Genomic DNA, 20140 nt, shown 5'->3' with positions numbered 1-20140 from the left:
CGACGAGAAATACTTTTAGTCAGTGAAAGTCGCCTAGAGGGGGGTGAATAGGGCGAATCTGAAATTTACAAAATTTGAGCACAACTACAAGTCGGGTCAGCGTTAGAAATATAAGCGAGTTCGAGAGAGAGGGTAAAAAACAAATCGCAAGCAAATAAAGAGTGAGACATAAGGATTTGTTTTACCGAGGTTCGGTTTTTGCAAACCTACTCCCCGTTGAGGTGGTCACAAAGACCGGGTCTCTTTCAACACTTTCCCTCTCTCAAACAGTCACTTAGACCGAGTGAGCTTCTCTTCTCAATCACACGGGACACTAAGTCCCCGCAAGGACCACCACACAATTGGTGTCTCTTGCCTCGGTTTCAATTGAATTGATCACAAGAAAGAATGAGAAAGAAAAGAAGCAATCCAAGCGCAAGAGCTCAAATGAACACAAGTCACTCTCTCACTAGTCACTATTTGATTGGAATTGAACTAAGGACTTGTGAGAGGATTTGATCTCTTTGGTGTGTCTTGTATTGAATGATATAGCTTTTGTAATATGTTGGAAGGTGGAAAACTTGGATGCAATGAATGGTGAGGTGGTTGGGGTATTTATAGCCCCAACCACCAAAGCCGTTTGGTGGAGGCTGCTATCGAATGGCGTACCGGACACTGTCCGGTGCGCCAGCCACGTCACCTGACTGTTAGGGTTCGGCCGATGGAGCTTCTGTCTTCTGGGCCATCGGACAGTCCGGTGGTGCACCGGACAGTCACTGTGCACTGTCCGGTGCGCCTTCTGGTGCTGCTCTGACTCTGTCGCGCACTGTAGCGTATTTAATGCGGTTGCAGACGACCGTTGGCGCTGAAGTAGCCGTTGCTCCGCTGGCACACCGGACAGTCCGGTGCTACACCGGACAGTCCGGTGAATTTTAGCGGAGTGGCTCCCAGAATTCCCGAGACTGACGAGTTCGGAGTTGGAGTTCCTTGGTGCACCGGACACTGTCCGGTGGCACACCGGACAGTCCGGTGCGTCAGACCAGGGCTGCCTTCGGTTATCTTTTGCTCCCTTTGTTTGAACCCTTTCTTTTGACTTGTATTGGTTTATTGTGAACCTTTGGGCACCTGTAACACTTATAGTATAGAGCAAACTAGTTAGTCCAATTATTTGTGTTGGACAATTCAACCACCAAAATCAATTAGGAAAAGATGTAAGCCTATTTCCCTTTCAGTCAGTTTTCATTTTTTGAACAAAAAAATGCCAATTATATTTTTTTTAAAAACAAATACATGATATATCAGGAAAATAGTTAGACTTTTATTTTAAAATAAACTTTCCAGATTTTAAACGAATTTGGGAAAAAATGGTACTCCCACCAGTTCCAGTAAACCAGACGTTAAATTGTAACAACATAAGTGTGGACAGCCTTAAGACCCAAACATTCATTTGTAACATTGAGTTTATAAAAAACAGGACAAAACATGTCACATTTGTTTTAATATCATTTAGACATTTTCTACTTTCTACGCCCTTCTTTTGCACGTGTTCGTACATATGACAAAAATATCCGAAACATTAAAACATGTTTTGTCCTGTTTTATTTTTACAAGTCAATGCTATTAGTGCGAAACAATTTGTTTTGTCCAAATCCAATTTTCTCAAACATAAATATGAGCATTTTTTTAAAAGGTCTAGAAAATTAAAAAATCGGCACCGCGTCTCCCTCCTTCGCGTGCTCCTCCGGTCCTCCCCCGAACCCCACCCCCCTCCCACCCACGAGTCGAGGGCGAGCGCGAGATCCAGATCCGCGTCTAGATCCATCGCCCGGGGTCCGCCATGATCCCGACGCGGTCCGCGCAGGCGTCGTTCCGCGACCGCACCAACGAGTTCCGCGCCGCCGTCGAGAGAGCGCGCCGCCACGCCGTACCTTCCTCGTCGTCAGCCCCCGCCGCGCCGAGTAGCAGCTCTACCGGGCCCCTCGACGGGTTGATCGCAGCCACGTCGGCTCGCTCGGAGTTCAACAACCGCGCGTCCAAGATCGGGCTCGGGATCCACCAGACCTCACAGAAGCTATCCCGCCTTGCGAAATGTATGACCTCCGTCCTATTCCTTCCCGTACTTCCAGAATCGGTTCTCGCGCGTTGCTTAAGATTAGCTGAAAGGCTAGTCATCGTATTGGCGGCGAGATCTCGTCACGCGCGTGGTGCATAGGGTGTTTGGCTAGTGATTTACTCTGTCGGTAGTGATTGCCAGGTGTTTGTGCTTGCAGTTAGCTTGGGAATATCATGACACTTTTGACCCTTACTGTTTAACCGAGTATATCAGCTATATTCCCGTTGATACTAAAGTGTGTTGGGCTGCTGTTTTGATGATTTCAGCGATGCCATTAGCAGTTTATTAGCGCCGTAATCGGCCAAAACAAGCTAAGTTAACTATTCTGTCTGTCAACTTGCTACTTTAGATGCTTCGATGCTGCATGATTGTTATGATTGTAATGTGGCTGCAAGTGTACCAAACAGGAACCATAGTCTGGCAAGGCATTCATGAATCGAATTTATATCTTTTCCAGTGTTCTTAAGGCGCCTAGGCAAGCAAGTGCACCAGACAACCGCCTTAGCGCTTAGGCGACGCCTAGGCGGGTAAGGCGAGCAAGGCGGCCAGTTTTGCCGGAGCGCCTGGACGCCTAGGCGTCTAGGCAACGCCTTAAGAACACTGATTCTTTTCAATTACTTTTGTTTGCTACTTGACGGTTGGTGCTGTTCTGATAGCGTCAGATCTGATATAATGCCATTTGATACTAATGCTTTATTACGCTGTGTTTGTGCTTTCATGTATCGAACCTTGTGCTTAATGCTGATGAAGAGCATTGTTGAGGAAATATGGGTAGATTTGTGCCACTTTTTTTCAAATTCAAACTGAAGATTATCTGCACCATATCATGTCAATGAGCATTAGCTTGGTTTGCCGATAGCTCACATGGCTGGACTTCCTATTTGTCCAGGCAATGTCTAAACGGGAGTCCGTTCTAAATGATTTCACTACTCTAGACTTCCATTTGTAATGCAAAGTAGGGTAGGCTGCAAAAATCTTCAGCTTTGCAATTTTCCTTGACAAAATGTGTGTTTGCTTGTTGACACTTTTTTAGTGCATTCATATTTTATTATGTTCTTAATCTCATACAGTCTACAACATCCTGTCATGCTATGGTGCTGCCAAAAGATCTAATTCCGTTCATTAGTTCGAGTGGCACTTGCGATGTATTATGAGTCTATGACTAAACCTCATCAATGATATGTTCTCCTACTTGTCCAGGCAATGTCTAAATGGGAGTCCATTCTAAATGATTTCACTACTCTAGTCTTCCATTTGTAATTCAAAGTAGGGCAGGCTGCAAAATTTTCAGCTTTGCAAATTTTCTGGACAAAACGTGTATTTTCTTGTTGCTGCTTTTGGTGCATTTGTATTTTACTATGTCCTTAATCATCATATAGTCTACAACATTCTGACATGCTATGATGCAGCCAAAAGATCTAAATTTGTGCATTAGTTCCAGTGGCACTTGTTATGTATTATGACAAAAACCTCATCAGTGATATGATCATATGATTATGAATCTCTTATCGTCAACACTCACATATTATGCACTTGTAGAGATTGCGCCATTCTATGGAACATTGGAACTGATATTATACAATGAATGTTTGCAGTGGCAAAGAGAACATCTGTTTTTGATGACCCTACAGTGGAGATTCAAGAGTTGACTGCAGTCATTAAGAAGGATATCACGGCTTTGAATTCTGCTGTTGTAGACCTACAAGCTCTCTGCAATTCACAAAATGAGAGTGGCAGTCTCTCCAAGGACACATCAAATCATTCCACTACAGTCGTGGACAACCTAAAAAATCGTCTGATGAGTGCAACAAAAGAATTTAAAGAAGTTCTTACCATGCGAACAGAGGTCAGATAAAATTGTTTGTTCCGTCAACTATAGTGCTCCTTTCCTCCCTTATAAAGTCTTGAGCATAGATGGTCGCTTAAAACATTTTTTCCCTTGATGTGCAGAATTTGAAGGTTCATGAAAATAGAAGGCAAATGTTCTCTTCGTCAGCTGCAAAGGACGCGTCAAATCCATTCATCCGTCAACGACCCCTTGTTGCTAGGGATCCATCAGAGTCATCTGTGCCCCCAGCACCATGGGCCAGCGACTCTGCATCTACCCCATTATTCCAGAGGTACTGTTACACGTACAGAACTTGATGATTTTATACTTTTATCTGTCAGCAGCTATTCAAAATCACCTTATTTTTGCCCTTTCACAAGCTATGCTAGCTGTATGTTGGACATTGGGCTGCTACCTGCTAACCTCTCACTTACTTTAGTCTATTCAAAATCACCTTAGTTGTCTGCTTTCATGTATGTAATGTGGTACAAAAGAGGTACTGTTCCATAAAATATCTCATGTCTGACCAAGTATATCAACCTTCACACTAATCATTCAATGCTATGTATTGCTTGTTGCACTGTTTTATTTGAGTATTTTCTTGCTTACTAATTTTTTATGGAACGATCTAGCACTCATGAAATTTGTTAATTTACCATGTGGACACAGGTTGGTTCATTTGGGTTCACATTTCTGTCTGTATTGTTATTTGAGATCTTGAATGCTGGCACACATGTACATATTGAAATAAGCTAATATTTTTTTATTTGTTGTCTCTATGGTGCCCTGAAGTTATTTTATATGAATTGGCTAGACCAACGCTTTTGGCAGAATGCATCTGTTGCTTAGCCATGCAAACCATTGTTTGTGTTCTTAAATTTATGCTCCCGTTCACCAGGAAGAAAACTAATGGAGACCATGGGGCATCATCATCTCAGCCTTTCGCACAGCAGCAACAATTGGCAGTGCAGCAGGACAGTTACATGCAGAGCAGAGCTGAGGCCCTTCAAAATGTGGAATCAACAATCCATGAGCTGAGCAACATATTTACACAGTTGGCAACCATGGTTTCTCAACAGGGAGAGCTAGCAATCAGGTGAACTTCCTCATCCAAATTTTATCCATCTACTGTCCATGAAATAAGAACTCATTTGAACTTGGTCCATATCTTCATTTTTGAGTGTTAATATAGCCAGTGTTTGTGTTAATATATCATGACCTCACCCAGAGAATCTCATGGCCTTATCAAATAGGAACATTGTCTGAAATTGTCTGAAACGGTGGCACTGTACCACGCCCCTCAGGTTGTTTAGATAAAGATAGATTAGTTTGGGATAAGATTAGAATTAGAGATAAGATTAGATCTAGTGCTTAGGGGTCAAGTTACCCTCTGTCCCTCTCTATATAAGGAGAGTCTATATAAGGAAAGAGATTGTATCAATTGAAGGTAAGCAAGAGAATAGAAGGAAATCCCTTCTCTCTTGCTTGCCATGGGCAAAGCCCTGCGACCGGCCTCCCCAGCGCCCCTAACCCTAGCCGTCGCCCTCTAACCTAGCCATCGCCCTCTAATCCTCGCAGCCATCTGCCTCTCATAACAGAAACATAGACAATGGCTTTGAAAAATTGCTGGCTGCTTGGTTGTTTGGGTAGCTTGTAAGAAGACACTGGCTTGACTTGATACTCGAACAGTACCTACTGCAAGCATTAGGGTAGGGTTTGGATTTTCTATTTTTTTCTTAATAAGTAATAATTAGATTATGATGATAAGGTAAAGCTAACCGGTACCATATCTATTGTTTTTGGACTTTTATCTATTACTAGTTAGAAAAGTAAGGTATGTTCCATTAGGAAGGTGGAGACTGTTGTTAAGGTCAAGGCAGTCCTTGGGCATGTGAACAGTACCACGGTACTATGTCACAAACACGGACAAGGAGCCTTTAAAAGGTACACTATGTGCCAAATTATGTGCAGGGAAACAATGAACCAACTTTTGTACCTGACTGATTAGAATCGCGTGATAAATTTGGCATTGGTAGGAGCATATATCTTCATGGACCTTATCCCCCAAACAGCTCCTGTATTATCAGTCCACGCTGCCCTTATTGTATTGCATTGACTTGTCCTATTGGCTATCAATTGACGGGTTGCCCCTATGACAGAATTGACGAGAACATGGAGGAAACAGTGGCTAACGTGGAGGGAGCGCAGGGCCAGCTCCTGAAGTATCTCAACAGCATTTCGTCCAACAGGTGGCTGATGATGAAGATATTCTTTGTGCTGATGGTGTTCCTCATGATCTTCATATTCTTCGTGGCTTGACCTTCTGTACCATTCTGCCCGAGGTGCTCTGGCCGCTATGCGTAGTATTCTTTTATTTTTACTCATACTACACCGTGTACACAATTTTCACCCTGGACGATAAGCCATCGTTCACCCTTTTGTGGCCATGTAAATTGGGAGGAGTTCGAGTCCTGTTACGTTACTCTTGATTGGCAATATCTCCACTGTATTTGATGTATCAACTCGCCAGACAGTAATAGGCAGGTGGCAAAACCGCTTCTCGTTCTTGTCAGATCACTATACCTATACGGGAGTATGCCCCGCTAGTTCAGGCACATGCTATTCTGATTGTTTCTGATATCTGTTGTTTATCCTCTTTTCATTCGCTAATTTCAGGTAGGATATCTGTCAGGTAGGGTCTGTCATGACTACTATAATCATACATGAATCCTGGATGGTGCCTCTTTTGCGCTTAGATTTCTATTTTTTTTAGTTACAATTTTTTCTTGCGCTTTTTAGCTCGGTTCAGAAAAGAAAATAACTTGACATGAACCAGATATCACTACCCAGCTTTGCGATTTCATATTTCTACAAGGTTCATGAGTCATGACTCCAGTCTCTATGATTTGGGACGGTACTTATTCGGATATTAATTGTCTTTATTTTTTGATTGTGGATAAATGTGATATATAATTTGCTACACAAATTTAGCATTGAGTTTATAAAGATTCATAAACATCAAATTTATTATATACCTTCTGAAACGACGATATAAAATTTGGATATATTATACGGATTCGAATACATTTCCAATTTTTTTTGTGTAGAGAGCAAATGAAGCATAAAATAATTTATGCAAAATTTTAATTTTATTTATAATAATATGCTTTTTAGGTCGACATTAAATTCCATATATATTTATTTTAAAATATGAAATTTGTTCTAACAATTCGGATATTTATTTTTATTCCTATCTGTGAAGACTCAAGCGCAGAGGCCTGGTTCATACTATACAAGTGAGCTTGTTTAGTTTTCATGTACCAAATCCGATATGCCCAAATGTAGCTTTGTTTGATTCAAATTATGGCATATTCACGAGGCTAAACTAAAGTGACTAAATTAGTAACTTTTCGTACATGGTCTATATACTGGGAATAGCATTGGTGGGCTAAGAAAATCAACACGTGACGACTGACGTTGCAGCCCATGGGTTCGACCAGGCTTCGAGCCGCATATCAAACACGCCCGTGACGTATCAGGCGCGGGAGGACGAGGCCGCTGCACCACAGCGCGTGGCGTGTACCGTCTGGGCGTCTTGCAAGTGGCAATGCGTAACGCTGCACGCTGGTGGGGTGTGGATAGAATTGTAGCTAGCTAGCGCAAGCCGCACGGCAGCAAAGCAAACCACCGTGCCTCAGGCAGAGGCCTCAGCCTCTCTCTCGTCTTTGCGTTGCGCCGCTGCTTTAAACAAACGTCAGGTGAAGGCTGCGGCACGCGTCCCCTCCTCCGCCTCCAGTCTCCGCCCATCTCAAAACCCTAGCAACCGCGCCTCCACCCCTACCCGAATCCCAATCCAGGTCCGATCCCCCGGCGGCGAGGACACCCGGCGCCGATTCGTCCCCGCAGATCGGCGGGCAGGACAGATTCAGATTCGGGTTCGGGGTCCGCTCGGGTCGCCTCGCCGGGGTCCACCGCGGCGGTCAGGGAGCATGGTGGGCGGCGGGAGGCGGGGTGGAGCGGCGGAGGAGGTCAAGCTCAACACCGGCAACGTGTTCGCGGCGCTCGAGTCCCTCAAGAAGAAGAAGAAGGGCGACAAAGGCAAGGCGGCCGGGTCTTCCTCCAGGAAGAAGCACGGCGAGGGGGCCGCGCAGCGACAAGAGCCACCGCAGAAGGAGCTGTTCTGGGCGCCCGCGCCACTTACCACCAAGTCCTGGGCGGACGTCGAGGACGACGACGACGACGACTACTTCGCCACCACCGCGCCGCCGCGCCCCGTCTGGGGCACTGCCGGTGAGCCCGCCAAGGAAGAGGAAGACGTCGATGATGCTGTGCGTGCCGCCCTTCAGGAGGTATATTTTCCACCTTCTCTATGTGCCTTGTGATTTGTTTGTGGAATGTGCCTATGAAATGTTCTTATACCTTCAGACTGTTCGTTGCTGTTTAATCTCCGTACTGGTTAGTTGACAGTTGGCGCTGCTGCGGAATCCTTGGAGTAAGACCAATCTGCAGGTTTACTTGTCCATTATGCCATTTTTTTTGCGATTGGTGTCGGTAACGGATGCAATTATTCGCCTTGGCCGTGCGTCTTGTGTGCAATATGGCAATCAATTTCTGGTGTAGGTATTGAAACACTAAATTTCAGCTGCAAATCATGTGAAAATAAATTTGTCCTTTGAATGATAGAAGGGTTGTTCTGCTGTATAGTGTATGATTAGCTGACAAACTGACACGCGAAGTTACCCCACATAAGCAGAATTGGTAAATTGGTGTATTAATGCCCATATCGCTATATATATATAGCCCATACTATCTTTTTTGGCAATTAATAGATTCAGTAATGACCAATGAGGAGAGAATGCTTGGTAATTAATAGATTGAGCAATGACCAATGAGGAGAGAATGCTGGATAATTGTATTATCACATATTGCCAGTAAAGAATCAAAGAGGCTCGTCGTGTGTATTATGGATGTTTTCTCACTACTTTTTACTGTTCCAATTAGCTGTGGTCTAAAGGAGCATATTGCAATTGAGAGCAACAGTGATGCTCTTTACAAGCTGTGTTTGTACTAATACTGTTGGGGATAATCCCTCTGCTAAAGAAAAGGTGTACTTTGGACAGGGATTTGTTCCAAGTTTTTCTATGTCTTGGGTAAGCAAAGTGATTTGGAAATGTTTATACATGACATGTGCTGCATGTCTGTCATAGCAAACTCTGGTTATTGTTCTACTTGTTTTCTGTCAAATTTTCTTTGAAATTGAACTTTGTTAAGTGGGAGTATAATTTACTCATCTCGAGGGAATGGAACATGTTTTGCTGATTGTCGTTATAGCTAGCCACTTAGCCTCTCTGATAATATTCTTAGATGTACTTCTATATATGCTGCAGGACATTGAGAGTGATGATGGGGACCTTGATGATGAGGTTGATGATGGACCTGAGGATGAACCTGAACATGATGCGGAAGATGCCCCAGCCGAACCTGCTATCAGGACAGCTGCGGCCCCGGCTGCGCCACCCAAGGACACAGAAAGGCAGCTGTCTAAAAAGGAGTTGAAAAAGAAGGAACTAGCAGAACTTGATGCAGTATTGGCTGAGCTGGGACTCTCTGCAAATTCTAGCAGCACTGCACAGGATGGTGAGAATCATACATGCTGCCACTAAAACTGCCTGATATCAATAGCTCTCTTGTGTGGTTTTGTTGATTGTATGGACTCGATTTTCTCATGCTATGTTTTCTTGCAGCTGAGAAGAAAGGTACCAACCAAATTGGTGATGCAGAGAAGAAGGAAGATGCTCCTGCTCCTCCCGAGAGCAAGGCCTCCAAGAAGAAGAAAAAGAAGGACAAGAGTTCAAAGGAGGGAAAAGAAACACAAGAAGCACTTGATGGGTCAGAGGAGACTGCCAGTGCAGGACCTGATGAAGATACTTCTGCTGTGGATGTGAAGGAGCGCTTGAAGAAGATGGCATCAATGAAGAAGAAGAAATCGAGCAGAGAGACGGACACAGCTGCCAAAATTGCCGCTGCCGAGGCTGCAGCAAGGAGTGCAAGGCTTGCGGCGGCCAAGAAGAAAGAAAAGAGTCATTACAACCAGCAGCCCGTGCGGTAAATGGGCATAAAGTTTTGAGTTTGGGTGCTGTGAGTTTGATATCCCCTTGTTCGTTTTGGACTCGCAATAAAACTTTTTTGAGTTATCGTATTTATGACTGGGAAGTGCCTTTCTGAGTTTCATTTTCAGAATTTAATGAAAGGCCTTTGTGGTTGCAAAACGGTGGTGTAATTGTGCTTTAAATTGTTCATCCAATGATAAACTTCGTGAACAACTCCAGCACCGCCTGTAGTCCGATTTTTAAATCCTTGCATTGATGAGGAGGGCGGGGGTACACTTGCCGAAATTATCCCCAGCCTGATTTCTTTTATCTTATATATATAAATGTGCCTTTTATACTTCTATAGACTGCAGTACCTTTGAGGCGATCCCCGTGGCTTTGTTCGGTTACTAGGGAATAAATCTCACTATATATTTAATCTGGGTCTGTATTGTATTTAATCCGGGTCTGTATTTGGTGAATCTATATGTTACACCTAATCCTATGACAAGATTAAATCTACTATTTAATTCATGTATCTATTAAAGTTAGCTATTCTTTTGATCCATGAATTCTAATATAAGCTTGTGCAATATCTTCATGTATTTTTTTTATACCTAATGAGCTATGAATAGAATCTATGTCTTCCATAGTTTAAAAAATTTCTAAACCCTTAGGTTATAATACATGATGAGTTTAACCGAATAAATTTTTTTGAGTATGCTTGGATTATTTTGGGACATGAATTATGGCTTATGGCGTGGATTTAATTCCAATCCATACTAATCCAGAGCTGTATTGGTCTGTATTGGTGTAAACGAACGGTTCGAGTACAAATTCAAACCATTTCTGTAAAATTTCTATATAATTCCTGCCTTTCAAACTGGTCCTTAATATTACCCTCATTGCTCTACAACTGCAAGTCTATGGAATAACAACATAATAACGTACGTGGTTTGATGATTTATAAGATATTACCCTCATCGCTCTACGGTTCTTTGTGTAACATGTTGTAATATGATGGTTTGTAAGATTTGATTCATGGCTGTTAAGAAAATAAGCTTGCCCCCAAACAGATAGGTCCGTGAACAGTGGTGTCAAAAGGTATTTATAGTGTTTTTTTTTTATTTTAGTAACTGCTTATCTAAAATTCTAAATACTGTTGAACTATAAAATTATAATTGTTTATCCGTGAAGAGTAATTAATCATTTATCTTCTCAATCAACTCTTGGTTTCCTAATGATGATCAGACTTTTTCCTAAAGACTTTGTACCTGCAATCTATAAAAATAAAATACTATAGAAGCAGTATAAGTTAATACGGACTAAAGTCAAACGAACATGCTCTTTATTTCCTGCTAAGATTGTCTAGTAGCTTTAATTTGCTTGACTTTACGAAAATCTGTCTTCGTCCTTCAGGCGTATAATGGAGGTGATCGAATAGTTTCGATCTTCATGCTCGAGTGAATTCAGACATTTAACTTTTTCTTTTTATCGCTCTTATTGTTTTGTTCAAGTACGAAGTCGATCTTGAAAGAAAATATCAAACATAGATTGACTGTTAGTTAGCTCTAAAATATTGGGGTTTCTTTGTTCAAGCTGAATTCTCCAACAGTAGCTTCTCGTAGGGCGAAGGATTACCCTTAGACCATCTCCATCACGTCGTGAACGGCCGTGTAAAATACTATTATACATTGTAAATTGCATTGTTTTTATAAAGTGGTGTTTGGAATAGAAAATGAGATAAGACATGAGATAAGGAGTCTACTGAAGATAGTTTTAAGGTTTGAATCTCGTGAAATTATGATTTCAAATGAAAGTAAAAACATGTCCCTAATCTTTAGAGTTGGAGGCTCCTACTCTATCGGTTCTAGCTCTAGCTCTTTTAGGAGATTAGCTCACTCTTTATTTTTAGGAAGGGCTTTAAAATGAGCATAATGTTTGGTTGGAAACACAATTGCTCTTGTAATATGGACCTGACAAATAGGAAAACATAGAAGAGAAGTTGATAGACGTTCTCTTTTTGTTCTTTCTTTTTTGGCTCCCACATAATACAATCTTGCTATCTAAAGAAGGACGAGCTACCCATAAACAAAAGATCAGGTCCATTTTCAATTCATACATTTCTCAATCTTTTCGCTACGATAAGGTTTAATATTTGTTCTTATCAACTTAATATCTAATGTGGACCATGTTGATTCTGATATTAAATTTATTTTTTATGAGTATTGAGTATAATTGTTTGTTGTCATAACACACGTACGTTGTACTATACAATATTTATATTCTTCTTTAATATTTTAGAATTTTAATAGATTAATACAAAACTTACTTGATGTATATGTTTTATATATGTATCTAAATTTATTATCGTCTATTTAATAAAAATTAAGAACTATAACGAATATTAATTTGTAACAGAGGGAGTAGTATTTGGCATAACACAGGATGCATGAAGTTTCGTTTTTTTCTTTCTAAAAAAGTACTATCAATTTCGTTGGGATTCATGTGAGCCCACTCGATGAATTGACTGTAACATTTTACCTTGTGCAAGCTGATACAGACTTTTTCAACTGGACAAACCATCACTCGCATTGCATACTGATTAGATGCGACAACTCCTAAAAATAAAAGAGACCAAATTCTCAGAAACCATTAGCCTACCCAAAGACAAAGACGAAGAAAAATGGACACAAGAAAACGGAGGCGAGGCGTGGAAGCGAAAGCTTTCACCAGGCCAGGCAAAGAGGAAGCAGCAGCGCGAGTGCGCGACGACGAAACGGCTCCAGCGAAAGGCAAGCATCTCCCTGTCACCTCGCCCCGCGCTCAGACCACTACTCTCCCCTTCCTCTCGCCGCACGCAAATGGTCACCTAGGCGCGCGAGGCCGACGCGCCGCTCGCTCCCCACCCAATGTCGCACTGCCCCCGCGCCTCACTCTCCCTCGCGCCGCCGTCGCCCTTCCTCTTCCCCCACTGCCCGTCTCCGCGCCGGCGGCGGCGCCCGCGCGGTCGCAGCCTCCACCTGACCTCGCGCCCCCTCCTCACCCTCGCTCGCTTCGACCCGCCGCGGCTGTTCCGCCTCAAGGTCTCCGACTCCAGCGCCTCCCCCGGCGAGGCCGCTCACGCCCACGCCCACCACAGCAACCACCGCGCCCACGCCCACCACAGCCCCGCGCCGTCGCTGCTCCCGTGGCCGCGGGCCCTGATCGGCTCGCTCGCGCCGGTATGGCGGGAGGGGCTCTTCCTCGTGCGCTGCTCCGTCTTCGCCGCCGTGGTCTCCGTCGCCGGCGCGCTCTCCTGGTTCGCGCAGCTCCGGGCCCGCTCCTTCGTCGAGGCCCGCCTCCTGCCCGCTGCATGCTCCGCGCTCAGCGAGTACCTCCAGCGGGAGGTCCGCCTCGGCAAGGTGCGCAGCATCTCGCCGATCGGGATCACGCTGCAGACCTGCTCCATCGGCCCGCACGAGGAGGAGTTCTCCTGCGCCGAGGTGCCCGTCATGAAGATTAGGGTACGCCCCTTCGCCAGTCTTAGGAGGGGAAGGGTCGTCGTGGACGCCGTGCTGTCCGAGCCCTCCGCCCTGGTGGCGCAGAAGAAGGATTTCTCGTGGCTCGGGATTCCCGCGCCCTCTGAGGGCACGGTCAAGAGGCACTCGGGGGAGGAGGGCATAGACTACCGCACCAAGACGAGGAGGCTTGCCAGGGAGAAGGCCGCGGAGCAATGGAACGAGGAGAGGGATAAAGCCGCAAGGGAAGCCGCTGAAAAGGGATACACCATTCCGAGCGGCCAATCGGTTCCTCTGTCCAGTAATGAGATTCTGGAGGCTGATGGGCCTACCGAGATTGGGAAGTCCAGTCCACCCCTTTGCGCTGATCAAATGCACAAGAATGATCATCACTTGGCAACAGGCATCGACTCTGGTTCAAAGCATGCAGATTTGGAGAAATCTTTTGGCTTCAAATCGCCCATTCCAGGGATCAACCTCTGGTCTAGGGTGATTTCAAGCCCTAGTAGGCTCAGGTACATGAGAAAGGCTCCCAGCAAGGTTATTCCAGATGTTGATAATTCTTCTCAGCAAAGGATTCTTAGACGCAGTGCAGATGCTGCTGTATCATATTTTCAGAACACAGGTCACATTAATATTGATGATTCATCTCCTGGACCAGGAAAAGGCTCGTCGGATGGTGGTCATGCCAATGTTGGTGGCAGTGGAATCAATTCAAATGATGAAACTGTCAGCAACTCTAAGACTGCATCAACGAGTTTGGCTGAATCCCCATCGCATAGTCAACTATCTAGTCAGTGCAGTTCAAGTAATTTGGATAACTTGTTACTATGGCACAATTTGGAAGATCTGCAGATCGGTCAGGCCAAGAATCCTTCTGGAAATAAGCCTGTTCCACACCAAGAAAATATTTTTGGGAATTTTGGTTCATGCACACATGCTCACAACTGGGTGCCATTTTGGCCGTTCCAATTAAAGAGTTGTCCTGTCAGTTTTAATTCACCTTGGGCATCTCTGGACCTTCAAATTGAGAAATTGAAGTCACAATTTGCCATTGGTCCTGGAGATTTCTCTGCTGAACTTACAGAAGGGGTTAGTGAGATCCATCCTGGTGGTGTTCAGAATGCACTTCCAATCACCCTGGATTCTGTGTATTTCAATGGAGGTAACTTGATGCTTCTGGGATATGGTGATCAAGAACCCAGGTGTGATTTGTTTTTTTCCATCTTTGTTTCAGATATGTTGTCTTCTGTAGTTTTTTATCTTCCTAGCACATTATCTCCAATCAACTTGCGACATTGTGAACAATAAATATTTCCAACTTAGGCTTTCGTATTTGTATTAACCTATAACCTATCTTATAAATTACCACTCCACAGTAAAGTTGCTAAAGCATCACACTCACAGCCTGGGAACGCAGAATGCACTGTAACTTAACTTAGCCTAGAATGCACTGTAAATTATGCTGTAGGTTTGAGACTGATTTCAGCTCAAAGTTTGATCTTACTCCCTCCATCCTGTAATATAGCATATACAACCATTCACTCTTTGTTCTCAAATATAAGGGATTCTAGGGGGTAGAAAATAGTTTGCATTAAATAGTAGCTCAAATTTGGTAGGTATTATTTTGTTACTTGCCATTTATGAGCCAATCACCATTAATCATGTTGATGATAGCATCTGATTAGGAAATAAGAGGGCACAGGCGTCTATTGTGTTCTCTCATAATCTGCCCTAAAATCTATAGAATGCACTACATTATAGGACAGAGGGATTATGTAGTATTTACATTTTTGAAAGACCCCATTACTTCGTTTGCACTGACTGCGTGTGTATTGTAGAGAAATGAAGCATGCTAGTGGTCATGTCAAGTTCAAAAACAATTATAATCGTGTACACGTGCATGTAACTGGGAATTGCATGGAGTGGAGGCAAGACCGATCTTCTCAAGGAGGGGGTTATCTTTCTACAGATGTATTTGTTGACATAGCTGAGGAAACATGGCATGCTAATCTCAATATAGTCGATGCATTTGCCCCGGTAATGATACTGCTTTGTGATTTCTGTTTTACGATGGTTTTATCATTTAATTATGTCCGCTTAACAACAAATAATGTTGAAAGTTTAGTTTCTGCATTGAGAAGTAGTTTTCATGTGCAGCTGTTTGAAAGAATTTTAGAAATACCTGTTGTTTGGCACAAAGGAAGAGCTACCGGTGAGGTACTTTGCTAAGCATGATCTCTTACATTACATGTTCTTTTTCCGCTGCTTTCATTGTTACATGTTCTCATTTTTGAAAATAAGTGGAGATGTGACCTTTCAGGCTTTCACATGCTCTGGATGAGTGTCTGAACTTAATAGGGTTTACTTATTAGCCATGCCAAGACACAAATCTCTCATGAAGCTTTCTTATACCATGCTTCACCATTTGGTATGCTTATTACAGGTGCATATCTGTATGTCAAAGGGCGATAGTTTTCCAAGCATTCATGGTCAGCTTGATGTGAAAGGTCTTGCTTTTCAGATATTGGATGCCCCATCATCATTTTCTGTACGTTTACATTTAACCCCATGTATTTGATGGAATAAAGTCTTTGGAAATGTTAGTGCTGGAAATGTCGCAAGTTTGTAGTTACCACCATTTAATAATAAGCCTGAAATCCTGAATATATTCAGGATATTGTGGCAAAATTATCATTTCGTGGTCAAAGAGTATTTCTGCACAATGCAAGTGGGTGGTTTGGTGACGCTCCAGTTGAAGCTTCTGGAGATTTGGGACTAAATCCTGAGGATGGAGAGTTTCATCTAATGTGCCAGGTACCATAAACTATCCTTATTGCATACATGGTGTCATCTCGTATACAAAGCTTCCTAAACAACAATACCTGCATCTTTTGGTAACTTCTGTTCTCTTTTCAGGTTCCATCCGTTGAAGTTAACGCACTTATGAGGACAATGAAAATGAAACCTCTTATGTTCCCAGTATGACATTCACTTTCTCTCTCTCCCCCATTCCCTCTCCCTCTTCCACTCCTCTCCTTCCCTCCCTCTCTCTGGTACTCCCTATGTTCACTACATAGTCACAAAGTTCCTGGATCGATAGGGTCGAGGAACGTGGTACGCTACCTAGGAGAGATTTTTACATGGTGGGTACGAAAATGACCATGTGTACCCGGGTCGGGGACGATGTTTCTGGGTCGAGGATCGCTACCACTGTACCCGTTTCTAGTGACTATGGTTCACTATATCTGTCCATAGCACACCATGCCATAGACCAAACCATGTGGAAGTATTATAATAACGATATTTTCTATGACAATTTCACATTTCAGTTCTGCATGCATCTGTATTGATCTCTTTTGACTCAGTTTCTTGGTAATATATGGAAATGTCATATATGGTTCAGCTATAGTTGTTGCTGACCTTGGTATGGGCAGATGATAATCATCCATAGGGGAATATAAGGAGTATATATAGGCAGGAGGCCATAGGAGTAGTATGGGCTGCATGGGCCTTAACAATAGTATGGTAGAAATAAATTTGAATATACTAGTAGTTTCAATTAAGAAACAAAAGACAAGGATATTATTGATTAGTTTTGTAAATTAGGAATATCATATTGCAAATTAGTTTTGCCCTACCCTATTCAGTGTGAGAATTTACTTTTTAAAGTCATATGTGGAGTTAACTAAATTGAACACCCAACATTTCTATTAGAGTGAGTAAAGATAAAATCTTGATATATTCTCTATTTGTATGTTCGTCATCTGGAATGAAGGGGCTGGCCTGGTGTTGTGGTGAGAGCTGTTTTACCGAGTCACTAGATCGCGGGTCCGAAGCAGCCTCTCCGCATTTGCAGGGGGAAAGGTTGCCTCTATTTATCCCTTCCCCAGACCCCACCTCATGTGGGACCCTTTGGCACTAGGTCTGCTCTTACACAGTGATTTAGACTGGCCCTAGTTCTAGTTATGACGTAATGTGTTTTGACACCTATATGCCCCATGTTTCTGTTTGCCCTTTTATGGCTTGACCTCTGATACCACAACCTAATCTGTTCAGTTGGCTGGTTCAGTTACTGCTGTATTTAACTGTCAAGGGCCCCTTGATGCTCCTGTTTTTGTTGGAAGTGGGATTGTCTCAAGGAAGTCTTTTTCAGTATCTGGTATGCCTCCATCTGCTGCTTCTGAAGCTGTGATGCAAAACAAAGAGGCTGGCGCAGTTGCTGCATTTGACCATATTCCATTCTCTCATGTGTCGGCCAATTTCACGTTCAACCTTGACAACTCTGTGAGTACAAATATAGCCATAATTCTTGCTACTTTGGAAGTTTACAGTTTAGCGACTGTTTTTTTCTCACTTTCATCACTGGATGGAGGTTGCTGATTTATATGGTATTAGAGCATGCCTATTGGATGGCGGAGAAATTCGAGGGGCTGGTAACGCATGGATTTGCCCAGAGGTATTGTTGTTATGCAGTTTCTTACACTTCTTTCTACTTCTACTATAATGGCTTCAGTTGTCACCAAATTTCCATTGCTGATGAGATCATGAGAACTAAGTGAAAGATTTTGGATTCTGACGATAATATAGTAACAACTCAAAAATGAAAATTTGTATGGAATTAATATAATTCAGTATAATTCACAAATGGCACATTAGGACCATAAGTTGTCCACAACTTCTGACTTGTTATAACAAATATAGTTGCTGCACATCAAAGTCATTCTATTGCTCATTTCCCTGGGATTGCAGTGAATCTTCATTGTTGAGAGCTTAGCAAACAACTAAATCACAGCCTATATTTCTTGCTGTTAAAGTTCCTAATAACAAGTAATATAATGGTAGTATACTCCTAAGAAGGTAAGCATAATCCATTAAAGTTAACATACTGTTTCTCATCAGTACAAGTAATCACAATAGTTAAAGTATAATTATGGATTTCATTATTTACAGGGGGAGGGTGATGATTCTGCTATGGATATTAATTTGTCTGGGACTATTCTGCTTGATAAAGTATTGCATCGTTACATTCCTGGAGGAATCCAACTGATTCCACTCAAGATTGGAGAGCTCAATGGAGAGACTAGACTTTCTGGTTCCCTTATTAGACCGTGAGTATCTTAAATTTAATGTCAATGTCCTAGTTTTTTGTTAATCTTTTAACAACAAATCTCTTACTGTCTTACAGGAAGTTTGATATCAAATGGGCTGCACCAAATGCAGAAGATTCTTTTTCAGATGCACGTGGCAATATTGTTATTGCACATGATTACATTATGGTCAACTCTTCATCAGTCTCCTTTGATTTAAATAGTCGAGTTCAAACATCATATATTAATGACTACTTGTTGAACAAGGAGACTTATCAAATGAAAAAAATCATGCCACTAATTGTGGAGGGTGTTGATTTGGATTTACGTATGCGAGGCTTTGAGTTTGCTCATATAGCCTCTTCAATTCCTTTTGATTCACCACGTCCATTACATTTGAAAGCATCTGGAAGGGTCAAATTTCAAGGAAAAATCATGAAATCTAGCAATATAGCTGATGGCAATATCAATGGTGTTCTTCAAAGTAACATTGACCAAAATAAGCTTGAGACCAATGCGTCAAAGCTTGTAGGCGACATATCTCTTTCTGGAATTAAACTCAACCAGCTCATGCTAGCGCCACAATCTACTGGTTTTCTTTCCATATCACGGGATTCTATGATGGTAATTTCTTATCAAATTGTGTGTTTCTTGTGGTTATCCAGCTTCTTTTGATTTGAGATTATTTACTATTAGTCAAATTCAGTTATTTTTTCTTTTTCTGTTTGCACGTGTATTAGTTTTATGTACTTGAAGGCACATGTATTAGTTTTATGTACTTGAAGCCATGACTGAAAGCAACAATGGTATTATGTGCACAAATAGATCTGTCATAACTCATAATCTTAATGAATGTTTAATTACTTCCTATATTTGACCTTTTCAAATATGACATATCTCCTATTTACTTTGCAATACAAACAAAAGGCAATTTTTAAATGCAAGGATAAAACATGTCTTCATTTGGTTATTTTTATCAAACTTTGGGGTTCCATATACATTCCAGTACAGGCTTCATTGATTTAACAGCATAGCATAGTTTTGAGACTTCAAAGGATCTTTAGTTCCATGTACACCCATTGGTTCTACACAAAAACAAACTTGTTGCATTGAATGCTTATGATTTATTCCACATGAAGTTTGCTCTAAAAAGTTGGATAGAGCGTGCAATATGTTTGTTCTATGTTGATTTTAGTATTGTATCTGTATGGACTGCACTGTGCTTCCTGTTCATTTTCCTCTTACAATTTCTATTCCCTGGTCAAGCAGTTGAATGCTACTGGCAGGCCTGATGAAAATTTTTCTATAGAAGTGAATGGGCCATTGCTTTTCACTTCAAACGAGGTTATTCAAGATGTAAGGCTTCTGTCTATATTCCTCCAAAAGGGCCAGCTGAGATCTAATATCTGTTATCATCCTGAGAATTTGACCAGTCTAGAGGTACACCACTGATATGTTTATATTTTAATTGCCAGTGGTTATTTTGGGTCACTATAGATTTTATGAGTCTATTCAAAGTTTAATACTACGTGTTCTTGAGG

The 20140-nt window shown here is 42.3% G+C and overlaps 3 protein-coding genes across 4 annotated transcripts in view; all 3 read left to right on the top strand.

Annotated features, from left to right (window-relative positions):
- Positions 1 to 1729: 1729 nt before the first annotated feature.
- Positions 1730 to 6557, top strand: LOC100192511 (Syntaxin 32). Its single transcript, NM_001137731.1, has 5 exons — positions 1730 to 2069; positions 3688 to 3938; positions 4043 to 4212; positions 4819 to 5016; positions 6080 to 6557. Exons 1-5 carry the CDS (start codon positions 1817 to 1819, stop codon positions 6237 to 6239), a joined length of 1032 nt encoding a protein of 343 aa, NP_001131203.1. The 5' UTR covers positions 1730 to 1816; the 3' UTR covers positions 6240 to 6557.
- Positions 6558 to 7588: 1031 nt separating this feature from the next.
- Positions 7589 to 10335, top strand: LOC100282684 (uncharacterized). Its single transcript, NM_001155591.2, has 3 exons — positions 7589 to 8269; positions 9308 to 9557; positions 9665 to 10335. Exons 1-3 carry the CDS (start codon positions 7910 to 7912, stop codon positions 10027 to 10029), a joined length of 975 nt encoding a protein of 324 aa, NP_001149063.2. The 5' UTR covers positions 7589 to 7909; the 3' UTR covers positions 10030 to 10335.
- Positions 10336 to 12538: 2203 nt separating this feature from the next.
- The window catches only part of LOC103649669 (protein SUBSTANDARD STARCH GRAIN 4, chloroplastic), a 31195-nt gene continuing 23593 nt past the window's right edge, over positions 12539 to 20140 (top strand). The window contains exons 1-11 of one of the 2 annotated variants that reach the window (XM_008675404.4): positions 12539 to 14714; positions 15351 to 15549; positions 15670 to 15729; positions 15956 to 16060; positions 16186 to 16326; positions 16429 to 16491; positions 17569 to 17796; positions 17885 to 17968; positions 18463 to 18620; positions 18698 to 19223; positions 19869 to 20039. In XM_008675404.4, coding sequence (XP_008673626.2) covers positions 12922 to 14714; positions 15351 to 15549; positions 15670 to 15729; positions 15956 to 16060; positions 16186 to 16326; positions 16429 to 16491; positions 17569 to 17796; positions 17885 to 17968; positions 18463 to 18620; positions 18698 to 19223; positions 19869 to 20039 — 3528 coding nt within the window. In that variant the 5' untranslated portion in view covers positions 12539 to 12921. The remainder of the gene's footprint in view (positions 14715 to 15350; positions 15550 to 15669; positions 15730 to 15955; positions 16061 to 16185; positions 16327 to 16428; positions 16492 to 17568; positions 17797 to 17884; positions 17969 to 18462; positions 18621 to 18697; positions 19224 to 19868; positions 20040 to 20140) is intronic. The other variant, XM_008675405.4, reaches the window with a different exon arrangement.

This window comes from Zea mays, chromosome 3, assembly GCF_902167145.1.
Source record: "Zea mays cultivar B73 chromosome 3, Zm-B73-REFERENCE-NAM-5.0, whole genome shotgun sequence".
NCBI lineage: Eukaryota > Viridiplantae > Streptophyta > Magnoliopsida > Poales > Poaceae > Zea > Zea mays.
This window is presented reverse-complemented; position numbering and strand designations above follow the sequence as displayed.